General features: G+C 30.8%; 1 protein-coding gene across 1 annotated transcript; it reads left to right on the top strand.

Annotated features, from left to right (window-relative positions):
• The first annotated feature begins 12952 nt into the window (after positions 1-12952).
• On the top strand, positions 12953-14374 carry LOC140840562 (homeobox-leucine zipper protein ATHB-40-like). Its single transcript, XM_073207739.1, has 3 exons — positions 12953-13155; positions 13275-13600; positions 14001-14374. Exons 1-3 carry the CDS (start codon positions 13059-13061, stop codon positions 14205-14207), a joined length of 630 nt encoding a protein of 209 aa, XP_073063840.1. The 5' UTR covers positions 12953-13058; the 3' UTR covers positions 14208-14374.

The raw sequence follows: 14374 nt of genomic DNA on the forward strand, positions 1-14374 counted from the left end.
GTTATCTATGAAAAAATATTACTTTTTATGCTAAGAATATTACTTTTTATTGTGAATATGGATAGGTTGACCCGTCTCACAGATTAAGATCCGTGAGACGGTCTCACATGAGACTCACTCAAATTGACAAAAACTTATGTGAGGCGGTCTCACGGGTCGTATTTTATGAGACGAATATCTTATTTGGGTCATCTATTAAAAAATATTATTTTTTTGCCTAAAAATATAACTTTTTATTGTGAATATTGATGGGGTTAACTTGTCTTACATATAAAGATTCGTGAGACCATCTCGCAAGAGACATACTCTTCCAAATTATTTTGTCCAATTTATACGTAAAATCTTTAGTTACATGCGTATAGCTAGCGTGTGCAACTATTACTAGGTATTATTATTATTATTTGTAGTAGTTGATTTCACGCATGAATTGTTATATATTTGGAAATTAGTTGTTCTCCACAAAGATTAACTGAAATTTAAATTTATTTTTCTCTAAAAAAAAAAATTAAAGTTATTTTGGTTTGAAGTGGAATTTGATAATTTTAGAATTGACTAAAAAAAAACTCGTTTGTTTGTATCTTTGGGTCAAATTGGGCCTCTATTCTTTGGGGCCTTTTTTTCTCGTGTAAGCTATTTTAATCATCTCAGCCATTTGATTTTCATTGAAACAAACAAAATCCTCCCATACAAATATAACCTTACAAAAATTATAAAACTATGAAAAAGTATTACTTTTTATGCTACGATTGCCTTACAAAAATTATAAAACTATGAAAAAGTATTATTTTTTATGCTACGAGTGAAACTGGTAGACAAAAACTTGTGTGAGACGGTCTCACAGGTCGTATTTTGTGAGACAGATCTCTTATTTGGGTCATCAATGAAAAAATATTACTTTTTATGTTACGAGTATTACCTTTTATTGTGAATATCAGTAGGATTGACCGGTCTCACAGATAAAGATTCATGAGACTGTCTCAAAAGAGACCTACTCAAAATTTTAATACGTCATGGATGATGAAACTCATAGAAAAATTCTCGTGAAACTGATGTGTAGATTCTTAAGGTCGAATGTTTCTGTTTACATGTTCTTCATTAATATTACTTGTTTTAAATATACAATGTCTGAAACTTTAATTTTTCTATAATTTTTCTCCCATAAATCATGGGATATTTCTTAAAAGTACAGAAATGGCTGTCCAATAGAACGCAAGTAAAGTGTTCTTCAAACGAGCTTTCAAGAAATAATTAATGGGATTTAATATACATTAATAATGCAATAAAAACAATAAATTAAATTGTGTTTTGGCAAATACGAGGTAAGTTGGAAGATGGGAAACAATAGCTTGAGTTGTCGGGATAGACTTGACATCCATTTATTAAATCGGGCTTTTGCTTAACAAGGAGAAAGAACCAAATGAATCCACGTATCAAACAACTCACCATCCAAAGCATAAGGAATCCTTCAACTAAAATAATCCCCCAAAAAAGAATTTAAGGCAATAATAAATTCGTTTTCTAGATCTTGATTCTTGAGAATCTCTTTTACGAATATATATTTTTTAAATAACTTTAATTTTACAAGGGATATTTTATCTTTTACTGGTATTTCATGGCCCGGAAACTTAACCATGGAAATCCACAAACTTTGTGCTTTGTCATGTGGTCATGAATTCGATTTTCACGACCAAGTCGATGTAGCAAAGAAATATTTAATCATCATGAACTCGTAAACAGATTCAAGTAATCGTATACCGTACTCCAACAAGTTCGTAACTTGGTCTGAGTATCCATTAAACAACAAATGGTGTGGGAATGTCAGAGGCGTCGAGAGTTGTCTAGCATAGACTATCCAAAGCTAAAGTAAAAAAAAAATTCAAAGATATTTTTTGAAGTTAGAGAACTTCGTGAAAGGCTCTTTTTAACATAATATTATATCATTTCTTGCTACACGTTTCCCCTATCGGAGAAGTCATTTTTGGAGGCCTGACTCATGTCGAGTTTTAGGCCAATGAACCTCTTAGGAATACATTTATTTGCTAACATGATAGCCAATCATAGATTAGTTAAGATTTTATGACAAGAGAAGCGATCAACAAAGACTCAAATAGCTGAGATGCCACTAAAAGTTATAACTTCATTCTTTTTTTTTTGAAAATAAAACAAATTCATTATTTCATAATATCTTGATTTACAATACTAAGTAACCAAGCTGGTATATCACCAGAACACCAAACAACAAAAGCAGAAACATCAGAAGCTACACGAGCTAACCGATGAGCAGCCCTGTTGGCCAATATCGGCATGTGGTTGATAGACAAGAAAGCATCCGTCTTCAGCATATTGAGAATGTCGATTGTGAGCACACCACTCGGACCAAGGTCAACTAAGGAGCTGCGAATGGCTTGAACAGCAAGTATCGAATCTGAGAAAATATTAACATCGTGAAGACCAAGATTCAAACAAAACTCCATGCCGAACTTGATGGAACATAATTCCGCATCTTTCACTGATCCCGGATGACGAATAATGTGAGCCGAAGCTCCCAAAACTGTACTATTAGTATCTCGGATCACAGCCCCAACACTGAACCGGTTTCTACCTTCATCAAACCCAGCATCAACGTCTAGTCGCAACTGATTCGGAACTGGAGGCACCCAACACTGACTCAATAAATTGGCCGAAACTAATCTGGTGGACAAAGTCTTACCATGCTGCCGAAAAGCACTCAGGAAGTAGTAAACCCAATCAATACTAATTTCGCTACTAGGCTCCTTTGCAGCGTGCTTAACCTTACAAATTTCTGTCCACAAAGCCCAACTCATAACCACAAACAAAAAAAGTAAGATTTAAGACGGTAGAATTCAATCTCAATTCCCATCTCACATACCCTTCGTGTATTAAGACATTTACTACTAAAAGAAAACTGGTGTTGTGGGGACCCGGACGCTAATCATACTCTTAATCAATTATTAAGACAATTTAATCAATTAAAATAAACAGAGTCTAATTTTTTTTTTAAATGCGGAACGTAATGGAAATCATTTATTATACATATCAGTATAAAATAAAGTAAAAGTCCTGTACCACATACATTTATTCAACTAAGGTTTAACAGCTAAATATCAAGTGTCCAAACCCTATCTCTAATCCAGGTCCGTAGTCTCCACTCTAATCTCGATCTATCTTCATCTCCTCGACCCTAAACATGTCCTACCTGTTGTCATGTACACATACAAACAAGACAACAGCCGGATAATTCCGGTGAGAAAGATATCCCAGTATAAATCAATGAAACATGCAATCATATGATAAACATAAAAGCATGAACAAGTAACAGTAATATGTATTAAATTCTGAAACATAATCAATATAGAACTGTCGACAATACTCGTGACTCCACGACTCAGACTAGACTCAATCCTAGTCTAAGAATCCCGGTTTCCAGATGTTGGTATTCTTATATCGACTAACAATAATAGAAGAAACTCCGATTCTATCCACGTCGATATAACCAAACATCCAGTGTCTGGACCTATCCGTCACAGACTATGGTCCTATCATCAATACACTATCTTGTGACATCGTGCAATGTGCCCGTGGCGATCCCGTCACTATCAGGTACTTCTGTCACAAGATTACTCGTCTAATGCATGCTTCTTTAAATCAATAGAACATGCATTTTAATCAAGTCAATGAACACAATGATAAAACATAATAATAAGTATGTGATTTAGGGAAACCCAAGTATTTCTTATTTGAGTAGATCTCCCAATACCACATTGACTTATACCTTTCGTATGTAGTCTCGGTCTGAAGCAATAACCGTTCTGAACTCAAGACTGTCTCTGTAAATCTGAAACGACATATCGAGAATCATAATATCAATATTCTATTCTCAATTCAACACTGAATTTGATTAATCTGGATTTAATTCAAATCACGGCATAACGGCACAATCTCAGTATCCCCGTCAATACTATATCAACAGACATCAATTACAATTCATAACTCATATCTGATACAATCAGTAATCAACCCATAATACAAATCTGTCCAATATCAATTGATATATTCTGAAAAATCATAACAATTTCATAATCAATCTGTTTCTCAATCTGACTTAAATTCTACGATGTCTAATATGCCAAGAACATCATATATGAAGTGTATTTGATTCCCACAATATCATAATCTCAAAACATGTCAGAACGTAACAAAACTTATGCGCGAGGCCATTGTTCTGTTTGCCCAACTCTCGGGTACCCTCGCGCATGTGCGCCGATACACGTCGCGCATATGCGCGAGGTTCTCTGGACATTTCGCGCATATGCGTCCGGCTGGGTCACGCATATGCACGAGAGTTCATCCTCGCACATACATCTTTTCACACGTTACCTCAAATCGTGTCTCGGTTAGTCGTCTCATAAGCACCTTAAATTATAACTCAATAATCGTTAATTAACAGCGATTAATTTCCGGGCATTACAGGTGTATCCGGAACGACATTCCGATCTCTAAATGGATCTGCTACTCGATCTCGATCAAATGGCTTTGGATCTGTCTCTACATCTTGAATATCTCTAATAGGATATAGAACTCTATATCGATGAAGACGGTAACAAATTTACCTTGAATTCAACTATGGTATGCCTTAAATGAAATAATTAAAGTTAGATAACTTAAGTATTGAAAAAATCACTTTATTTATATACTTTTTAAAAGTGTCTAGCGGGTTTGAGCTTTTGTAAGAAATTTAGACTTTAACAACGAGCTGATCAACAATTAAATTAGACCATTACCAATCAAATTTAAACAAGAAAAACAAACAAGCCCATTTTATTTGGCAACATGAGTAAATGGACAGCATGCATGGTCATGAATATATGAAGTCTTTGGCACCTTTGGTTTCATTTTTACTTCAACTCGAAATTTAACTAAAAAGTGTAACTTAGGAATAGATTAATGTCTATATTATTTTGACCATACATGGATCAGTGTGCGGCCACAATAATATTTCTATCTCCTTAAAAGATGAGAAGATTTTAAGTCATATTTAATTTAGTTCATTTTATGACAGTTTGTTCTTATCCTCTCTGACAACTTTTACTTCATTTAAGATTCTAAAATCGATTCAAAAAAATAAAATTTCTCAATACATTGACTCACGAAAAAAATAAAAATAAAAATAAAAATCTAAATACACAATTAATTATTATTACTTATTATTTTAATAAAAATTTAAATCTGTCTCAAAGAAAATTGTAATTATAATATGTGAGTTGCTATGTTTTGAGTTTTAGTCATTTAAATTATAAAAGTTTAATTTTCATCCGATAAATTGATTTTTTATGTTTGAAATCACTAAATTCTCCGGATATTATTTAGTAGGTATTGATACTCTTCTATGTAGTTCATTTGATAAGAATAAAATTTACATCGCATACATTAAATATACGTAAGCAAAAATAATAAGAAACGACGAACTTTTTTGCTTTTTATTTTGAAGTATTGAGTTAGTTTTGCTTTATTTTATTTTCGTTATGAGAAGAATTGTAATTTGAGTAAATATGAGCTTAATTCTCGTACATGTGTCACATAATAGAAAATCAGTGACAAATAAATCACATTCGATGAATTTAATGATTTCTAAGAAAAAAAGACAAAAAAAATAATCCTAATTACCATATAGAAATCAGACTTTTGACAAATGAATTGACTAAAACTAAAAATATATCAGCTTACCAAACTAAAATTACAATTTTCTAAAATATCTTATATCCTTCTTGATTAAGAACAAACAATTTCACCTTATGATTTTTTTTGTAAGGCCTTGATTCCCGCTGCCACCGCCAGCCTAGTTAAATCGATGTCGTGATCCTATTGCGGAATTTACTGCTCAAATAATAATAATAATAATAATACCTAAAAAGAACAAACTTTTGCAAAATATTATAAATCAAATACCAAAAAGTAAAACTAAAATATATATTTTTTGATTCGGATTTAACGGTCTCTTTACTGGTCAAAATCAGAACCTTTTCATTACAAAAATTTGTGTTAGACGATTTCACATGTCGTATTTTGTGAGACAAATTTTTTATTTGGGTTATCCATAAAAAAATATTATTTGGTATGCTATAAGTATTACTTTTTATTACGAATATCGGTAGGGTTGACCCGTCTTACAGATAAATATTCGTGAAATCGTCTCACAAGATCTGCTCCCATTTTATTGGACAAAATTACAATCAACAGAATCTGAATTCTGAATTTCGTAATCAATTTATTACCAAAATTGGAAAAAACATTATCCAATGCCTAAACGATGGAATTTATCTAAGAAATACTGCAGGTCGTGGTGTACCAACTAGTTTCATTCTGATAGTCTTGTTTTCACCCAAGTATTGTCAGGACACGCATTTTAAAAACGTTTTTAGCGTTTTACATATGAAAAAATTTAAAATGTGTTTGGACAAGATTTTTATAATTAAAGAATAATTGAGATGTGTTTTTTTTATATTTTTAAAATCTTTGATGATATCAAAATTTTATCTCGAGTTCGATCTGAAGAGCGGGTTTACAAATTTTCGCGGTTGGGCGGATCAGGTCGGGATTCTTAGTTTTGCACATATAGAAATAAGGTTAGGGGCGTTGGAGAGTTTTTCGACGTGATCCATACGATACTTAAGTCACTCCGTAGAGCAAACTTAAGATAGAGAGATATATATTAATGCTAAGTGAACAAGAGGAAGTGAAAGCAAAAACCGTTACTAATATCTAGTACTTATAGAGGCTGAAGATGTTAATTATCTTGTTGGAATAGAATTCTTACCGGGATAGAATCCCACCTGAGATAGGAGACCTCAGACATTATGATTCTTTAACCATAGCTGCTATGACGCTTGTCTTATCTCAAAGAGATTTGATCGAATCTCGTATTTATCTAGACCTCTTATTTATTAATGAGAATGTTATCACATTCACAAACTGCATTAGGGCTTGGATTTCTCGGACCCTTGGTGGGCTCAGGCTTCTAGCTATATAAATTCTTGGAGGGCTCGGATTTTCCATCCCCTTGGTGGGCTCGGACTTCTAACTATATCGTTGGGTTCGGAATCCGAGCCCTTAGATTAACAATGAGATCTGTACCTTAAAAAGCTACGATTAATTTTGAAATTGGCTTCGATCTATCCAAATGTGATGATTTTGTGGAGTATCACTTTTTAAATGTAAAAACTTTTAATTGAATAACTCTCCAAATTCATATTTATTCTTAAAATAATTTTTAAAACATTTTATAAAAATATCGTGAACGCAACTTTTTATAAAAGATTTTATAAATATTTGTCCGAACGGAGTCTGAAACATTCCTACATTTTTTTCATCAAATTCCTTCAAGATTGACGAAATGCCTTCATTTGTTAGGTCCATCTCCAACCCAACACCATGTTGGTGTAATACTCCATCATAGTGTGAATTTTTCTTCTCCAACCCAACACCATTTCTTACTCCATTTTGGTGGTGTGAAATCCCTTTTTTTTTTTTGGTTTTTTATCTGATTAATTGAACATAGCACATACCCTCGTACGAAATATTTTATATGCAAAGTATTTCTAATTAAGTCAATATATATATATATATATTTAGCAATTTTCAAAGATTAATTAATTACCTTCAATTAATATTAAGCTTAAGTATTTAAAATAATAATATTAAATACTAAAAAAATTTAACGTAATTCAAAAAAAATTATTTAATTAAATTTTTAATTCATATATATTTATAATGAATTTCGATATATACATTATTTTAGTTATTAATGATATTTTAATTATTGTGCTTAAAAATATTTTGTGAAATAAATTATTTGTTGTGAATAAAATAATAGAGAATATTTTTTTTTGGTGTAGAGTTTAGAGTTGATGAGTTGGAGATGAGTTTTAGATTTAGTGTAAGAATTACACTATTTTAAAGTTAGTGTGACACTAAGATAGCGTAATGGGTTGGAGATGGCCTTACGTGAATCCCCGACCAACGAAAAGGCTTTTTGAGTTCAACCTATCGTTAAGACATTATCTCAAGTATATATCCAATAATCACATTTATTTTACAAGTGAGGTTCGTTATTTTTTTTAATCACACATGTAATAATGAATATGGATTGTAGAAACTAAATACCGTAAGGCTGACATCTTATTAATTCTGCATCATATCATTGAATCAGAAAGAAAATGAAATTAGAATTTTCGAATTAAAAGTACTAGAAAATTTATATATATATATATATATATATATATATATATATATATATATATATATATATATATATATATATATATATATAGTTTTGATATGCTATACACCTACCGTGCACACCTATGTGAGCACCAATGAGGTGTCACTCACCAATTAGATGCGCAATTTTTCTCTATTTCATCACATCTAATAGGTGAGTGACACCTCATCGGTGCTCACATATGGGCGATCATTATTTCAAAAAATGTTATGTATATTATTTAAAATTCGTTTTTTTAAAAAAAAATTTAATGAATGTTTTTTCCTATTTTAGTGCTCAAGTTGTCATTATATATAGTCGATAGATTCACACGTGTATTAACTAAAAAAAATCCATTACCATTAGCCATGATTAACGATTATGGATAAAAGATTAAGAAAGCGTGCGTTCGAAAATGAACTAAAAGCGTTATAGTTGCTTCTTTGGTTTTGCTTGCTAATTTTTATATTCCCTAAATAAAGTGCTTTAACTTTTGGAGTGTATGAGGACAAGAAGTAACCATCATTAACCTCTTAATATATAGTAAACATCATCCATAATTAATTAATTGTCATTAATTACAACCTTAATCATCCACGAACCATTAATCATATCCTCACCAAAACGCAAATTTGGTAAAGTAAATAATGCTAGCATAACCACGTGAATCCGCATCGTAATGTAAATATAATATCATACGAATAATACAATGAAATTAAAAATCGGAAGAAAAACGACTTTTTTATATAAAATGTATTCGTAGTTCAAGTGTTCAACCACCTTTTTTTTCCCGGACGGGAACCCGCAATTGTTATCAATCGAATGCACACATGATAGAGATCGAGCATGTATTTTTTTTTAGAGCATGAAAAGAAGTATTATTGGTTTCCATGTTTAGTTAGTGAGACCCCTTGAGTAAAATTACCTAACTTTAAATCTTTACTTATCCAAGAAAGTCTATCTAAATTGTTTATCGGTGGGAAAATTGTTTCATTAGTAGCAACAAGATACACTAATTCATTTTTCATACGTTTTCCGACGCCTTTTCAATTTACAAAATTAACTATATATATCGCATTCACACTCCGCATTCACATGATCAGAAATTCAATGCGTAATTTCAGAATTCAGCGTGTATTCTTGAATAATCTCATTTTTCAATCATTCAACCATTTTCCTTTTGCCAAGTTCAATGTTAGCCAGATTAGTCAACATTTATATGTTTCGATACAACAACAAGACGTTTTGTAATAAGTAGTACCGTTGGTTGGTTGATGGATCACATTTTATTCATGAAATGGCTTGGATTGATATTAGTCTGGATACGACAAAATAATTCTATCGATCTAATAAGTATCTTGTATCAGAATTGATATATAATTTTCTTTTAATTTTCTTTGTCCTCTTTAATCATCACATGGAAACTTCTTGATTGGAGCATCAATGTGCTTTCATCTTTGTGATGCTAATTATAAATTTATTTATTACCTTATTCCCAGGCATGATGATTGGTTGATAGAGTCAAGGATACATCAATATAACATATTATATTGTGATAATTAAAGTAATATAATAGTTGTGTGTCACTTGTGTAATTCAATTTATTTATAATTTTAAAAATAGTTCTTCTGTCACGACATATCTTAATAAGTGTAAATACATAATGTATTCTTGTAGTAACTCTCACACGTCTATTATTGTTTTATGAAAATGATTAATTCATATCAATATAGGAGTCCAATAGTCTCTTATGAACTATTTCAAGTATTGTTTTTCAATTGTGAGACATTTGTATATCAATTTTCTCTTTCAAATGTTAAATTCCCGTCGTGATCGAGATCATTAATCTACTAACACCGAGAGTTTAAAGATTATTTTCGTGCATGTAGCACTTCGTTTGGTTGGTTCAAGAATCAAAATATGACGTTCTCACGTACCTCACATAATACATTTTTCGTGAATGACACTTATCTCTCGATATTTTTATTGACAACCAAACTTTAAATCATTAAACTTGTGCGAGCACGATTACCAAATAGCTAAGTTCATGTTGTTGAATCAATATTATTTATATGAGCTTATACATGAATAATTATGAATTGTGTGTTGTCTTTTAGGATAAACACAAAATTAAAGTGATCGGTTAAAATTTTGGCTATTGGACTTTAATGCATATAATAGATTATGATACTTTAATATGTAAAGACATAAGTTATGAGATAAAACAGAAAGATCAGAAAATAAAGATAAAACTTTATTTATATATGAGTTATAAACCCCATATCACGGGCTATCATGTTTCTTATTATATATCTCTCTCATTGAGAAAATAGTTCAAAACAGAAAACTAAACGATTCTATCAAAGAAAAAAACAAATATATGTGAGATTGAATTATATACCACATTTTTAATTCACAAATATCTTCATTAAAACTCACTCAATATTAACTTCAAACTCTATATATTTTGACATTCTCAAATAATCGAATTTGAATATTTAAAGGTAAAAGAAAATCAAGTATTTGTGAACTCGAATTATGTTTTTTTTTTTATTTATGCATCACATTTTTACTTTACGAATGTCATCATCAGTGCCACTCAATATTAACATCAAACTATATTTTGACATCCTCAAATAATTGAATATGAGTATTTAGGGAGTAAAATCAAATATTTGTAGACACAAATTAGATACACTTTATACAAATTTATGTATCATATTTTAATTTACAAATGATACAATCAAAAATCACTTAATATTACTTGAAACTATATTTTTTTGACATCCCAAAATAATTAAAATTTAGTATTAAAAAGGTAAAAACAAGTATATGTGAGATCGAATTAGGTACTGTTTGTACCAATTTAGGTATCACATTTTTATTTCACAAATCTCATCATCAAATGTCACTCAGTATTAACTTCAAACTATATTTTGACATCCCCAAATGATTCAATATGAGTATTTAGGAAGTAAAATAAATTATTTGTAGACTCTTATTAGATATTATTTTTACCAATTTAGGTATTACATTTTAACTTCACAAATAACACCATTAAAAGCCACTTAATATTACTTGAATAATAAGTATTTTCATATATTTGGATTATTCAAATAGTCAAATTAAAAATCTAGAACCTCAAAAATAAGTATTTTTTCTTATTTCATGATGAGTGAGAAACTGTGTTTTTCAAAAACTAGATGACATAATAAGCCATCTTAATGCATTTTGAATGAAAAAACCAACACGAACTGAATTTATGATAATCACTCGAATATCCGGAATTATTTACACATTTGGAGTTTTCAAATAATCAAATCAAATATCCGAAACTCCAAAATAGTTACTTTATAGGTCAAAATAAGTGCTTAATATTATTTTACGATGAGTAGGGGAACTATGTTTTTTTAAAAAATAAAATGACACGAATAAATCATCTTAATTAGTCTTTCATGAAAAACCAACAATGATTGAATTTATGGTGATTGCTCGAAAATATGATATATATTTTTTTTACACATCTGAAATATTCAAATAGCGAAATCAAAGATCTGAAACCTCATAATATGTAATAATTTGGTAGATGAAGAAGATATAATTATTTTGGTGGAGAAAAATTACGTATTTATTTAAAACATAAAAGTGCACAAATGTAAATTTGTCTTCGAGGGAAGTTAAAACTAAAATTTGTAGTGTTATCAAATATTGATTCGTAAAATTTTTTACATAGATAGTGACTCTTAAATCAAATAAATCAAAGATGGATTTAGTTTGTTTTTTTTTTTCTTTCTATTTTTTAAATTTACAGAAGTAATAATCGAAATTGGTCTGATCTAAAATACCGACACTGTGGCGACATCAGTTCAATAAGAACATACGTACTAAATCAAATGCATCCATTTGTTGTCATTATTATAACCTTCCAGAAGTCTGGTTCATACAATGAATTACAGTTCGGATCACACAAGAAACCAATCCAATCACAGTCCATTCCATTCCACCCCATCAAATCAATCATCTTTTCAACGAAATAATTCTTCCATCTTTTCCACGGCCATATCATTCGAGCCTAAACTATCTTAAATTTACAATTTCAACTTAATTTTCTGTCAAAGGGTAATTATATATGATGTTCCATTAATAAAAAGAAAAAGAATAAGTGTTTTGTGAGACAGTCTCAAGAATTTTTTTTACATTTAAAATAAAAAATAATATTTTTTCATGGACTACTCAAATAAGAGATATGTCTCACAAAATACGACTCGTGAGACCGTCTTACACAAATTTTTTCCAAATAAAAATCACAATTTTAATCTGTTCTGGACTTTAATTATACAACTTATCAAAATTTAGTTTTAATTCGCTAACTTTCATTTTTTTTAGATTTTAATCGTTTTTTCTTTCGAAACCATTAAATTTATGAAAAAGGAAGAATAAAACAATTTTCATATCAGAGGAAAAACATAGCGTTTTTTTTTTCAGATAAATTTTAATTCGAATAATTTAGGGTTTATTTTTGCTACGTAGGATAGTTCGATATAATATTCGATAGATTTATTGGTTTGAGAAAGAAAAAAATTTAAGAGGAAAATAAAGTAATTTCATAAAAGACGTACATTTATGTGTATCAATTAACGTTAATTAATTGTAAATGAATTATCCTATCCAAGCTTCCACCTTTATAAATTAAGTCATCCACTCACTCATTTCCCAAGTCTTCCGAGATTCCTACAGCGCACACACACAAGAAATCAAACGAGACACGAAAAGGTGATCGATGGACCCTGAGTCTGAGTACGATACTCAAATGCTACTCGACATTTCTCAGTTCTATTCACCTGAAACTTACAGCCAAATCCTACCAGAAGAACAAGGTCGGGACTCGGGAACATGCTTTTTTGCTCAAGTTTCAAGATAAAGATTGTCGTATATAGATCGGTATATGCATAAAAGTTTTCTGTTGTTACATGTGTTTGTGTGTCTGTGTGTGTAGGGAAGGGAAATACGGTAAAGGCGCGGCGGAGGTGCAAGAAGAGCAAGAATATCTACGGAGAAAATGGTGGGGTGATGTTGAGGAAGACGAAGCTGAAGGAAGAGCAAGTGGATATACTGGAGAAGAATTTCGGGAGTGAACATAAGTTGGAGTCGGAGAGGAAGGATAGACTGGCGGCGGAGCTGGGGCTGCAGCCACGTCAGGTGGCGGTGTGGTTTCAGAACCGCCGGGCTAAGTGGAAGAGCCAGAGGCTGGAGGAGGAATACTCCAAGCTTAAGTCCCAACATGACTCCGCCGTAGTAGAAAAATGCTGCCTTGAAACTGAGGTATTTTTCTCAAAAAAAAAAAAAACAAAGAAATTTCTTTCGTTCTTGAAATATAATATCGGCACCAAATTGCGGTAAAACAAAAATTAAAAATAAATTATATCATATTCTTAAATTGTCTTTATCCATATTACGTAAAACCCAGAAAAAGAAATAGCATTTCTTGGTAATTTGTTTGCACTCTCAATTATTAAAGATTCATGGCCAAAAGTTCAACAATTGTATTAAATTTCGATGGGCGGCCAATCAATTAAATTATACCATAACAATCATTATAGGACGAGTATATCGTGCATAGGTTTATAATGTTTCCATAAGTTTAAACACGAGTACGTATATTCATATTATCGACATATTTTCGTAACGTTAAGACGAATTGTCCGATTTGATTTATGTGCAGCTTCTAAAGCTCAAAGAACAACTAAACGACGCAGAGAAAGAGATACAGAGGTTATCAACCAATAGTCCAACTTCATCCTTCTCAATGGAAGCCATGGATCCATCTTATCTAGGGGAATTCGGAACACATGGATTAGAAAGCGTGTTTTACTTGCCAACCAACGATTTTGTTCCTGGCATGCAATGGGATAATTTTTACTATGTCTAATTTAATTATTTAGATAATTAGAGTGGGACTTTCCTTTTATGTAAAATGACAAACAACTAGTGCATGTATGTATATTTTCTTCATGCTTTTAATTTCATGTTAATTAATAATTAGTGTTGTGTAAGATTGTAAATTAAATATAATTAATGGAACTTACTTTGTTTTTA

The sequence above is a fragment of the Primulina eburnea genome, chromosome 9 (genome assembly GCF_022965805.1).
Source record: "Primulina eburnea isolate SZY01 chromosome 9, ASM2296580v1, whole genome shotgun sequence".
Classification (NCBI taxonomy): domain Eukaryota; kingdom Viridiplantae; phylum Streptophyta; class Magnoliopsida; order Lamiales; family Gesneriaceae; genus Primulina; species Primulina eburnea.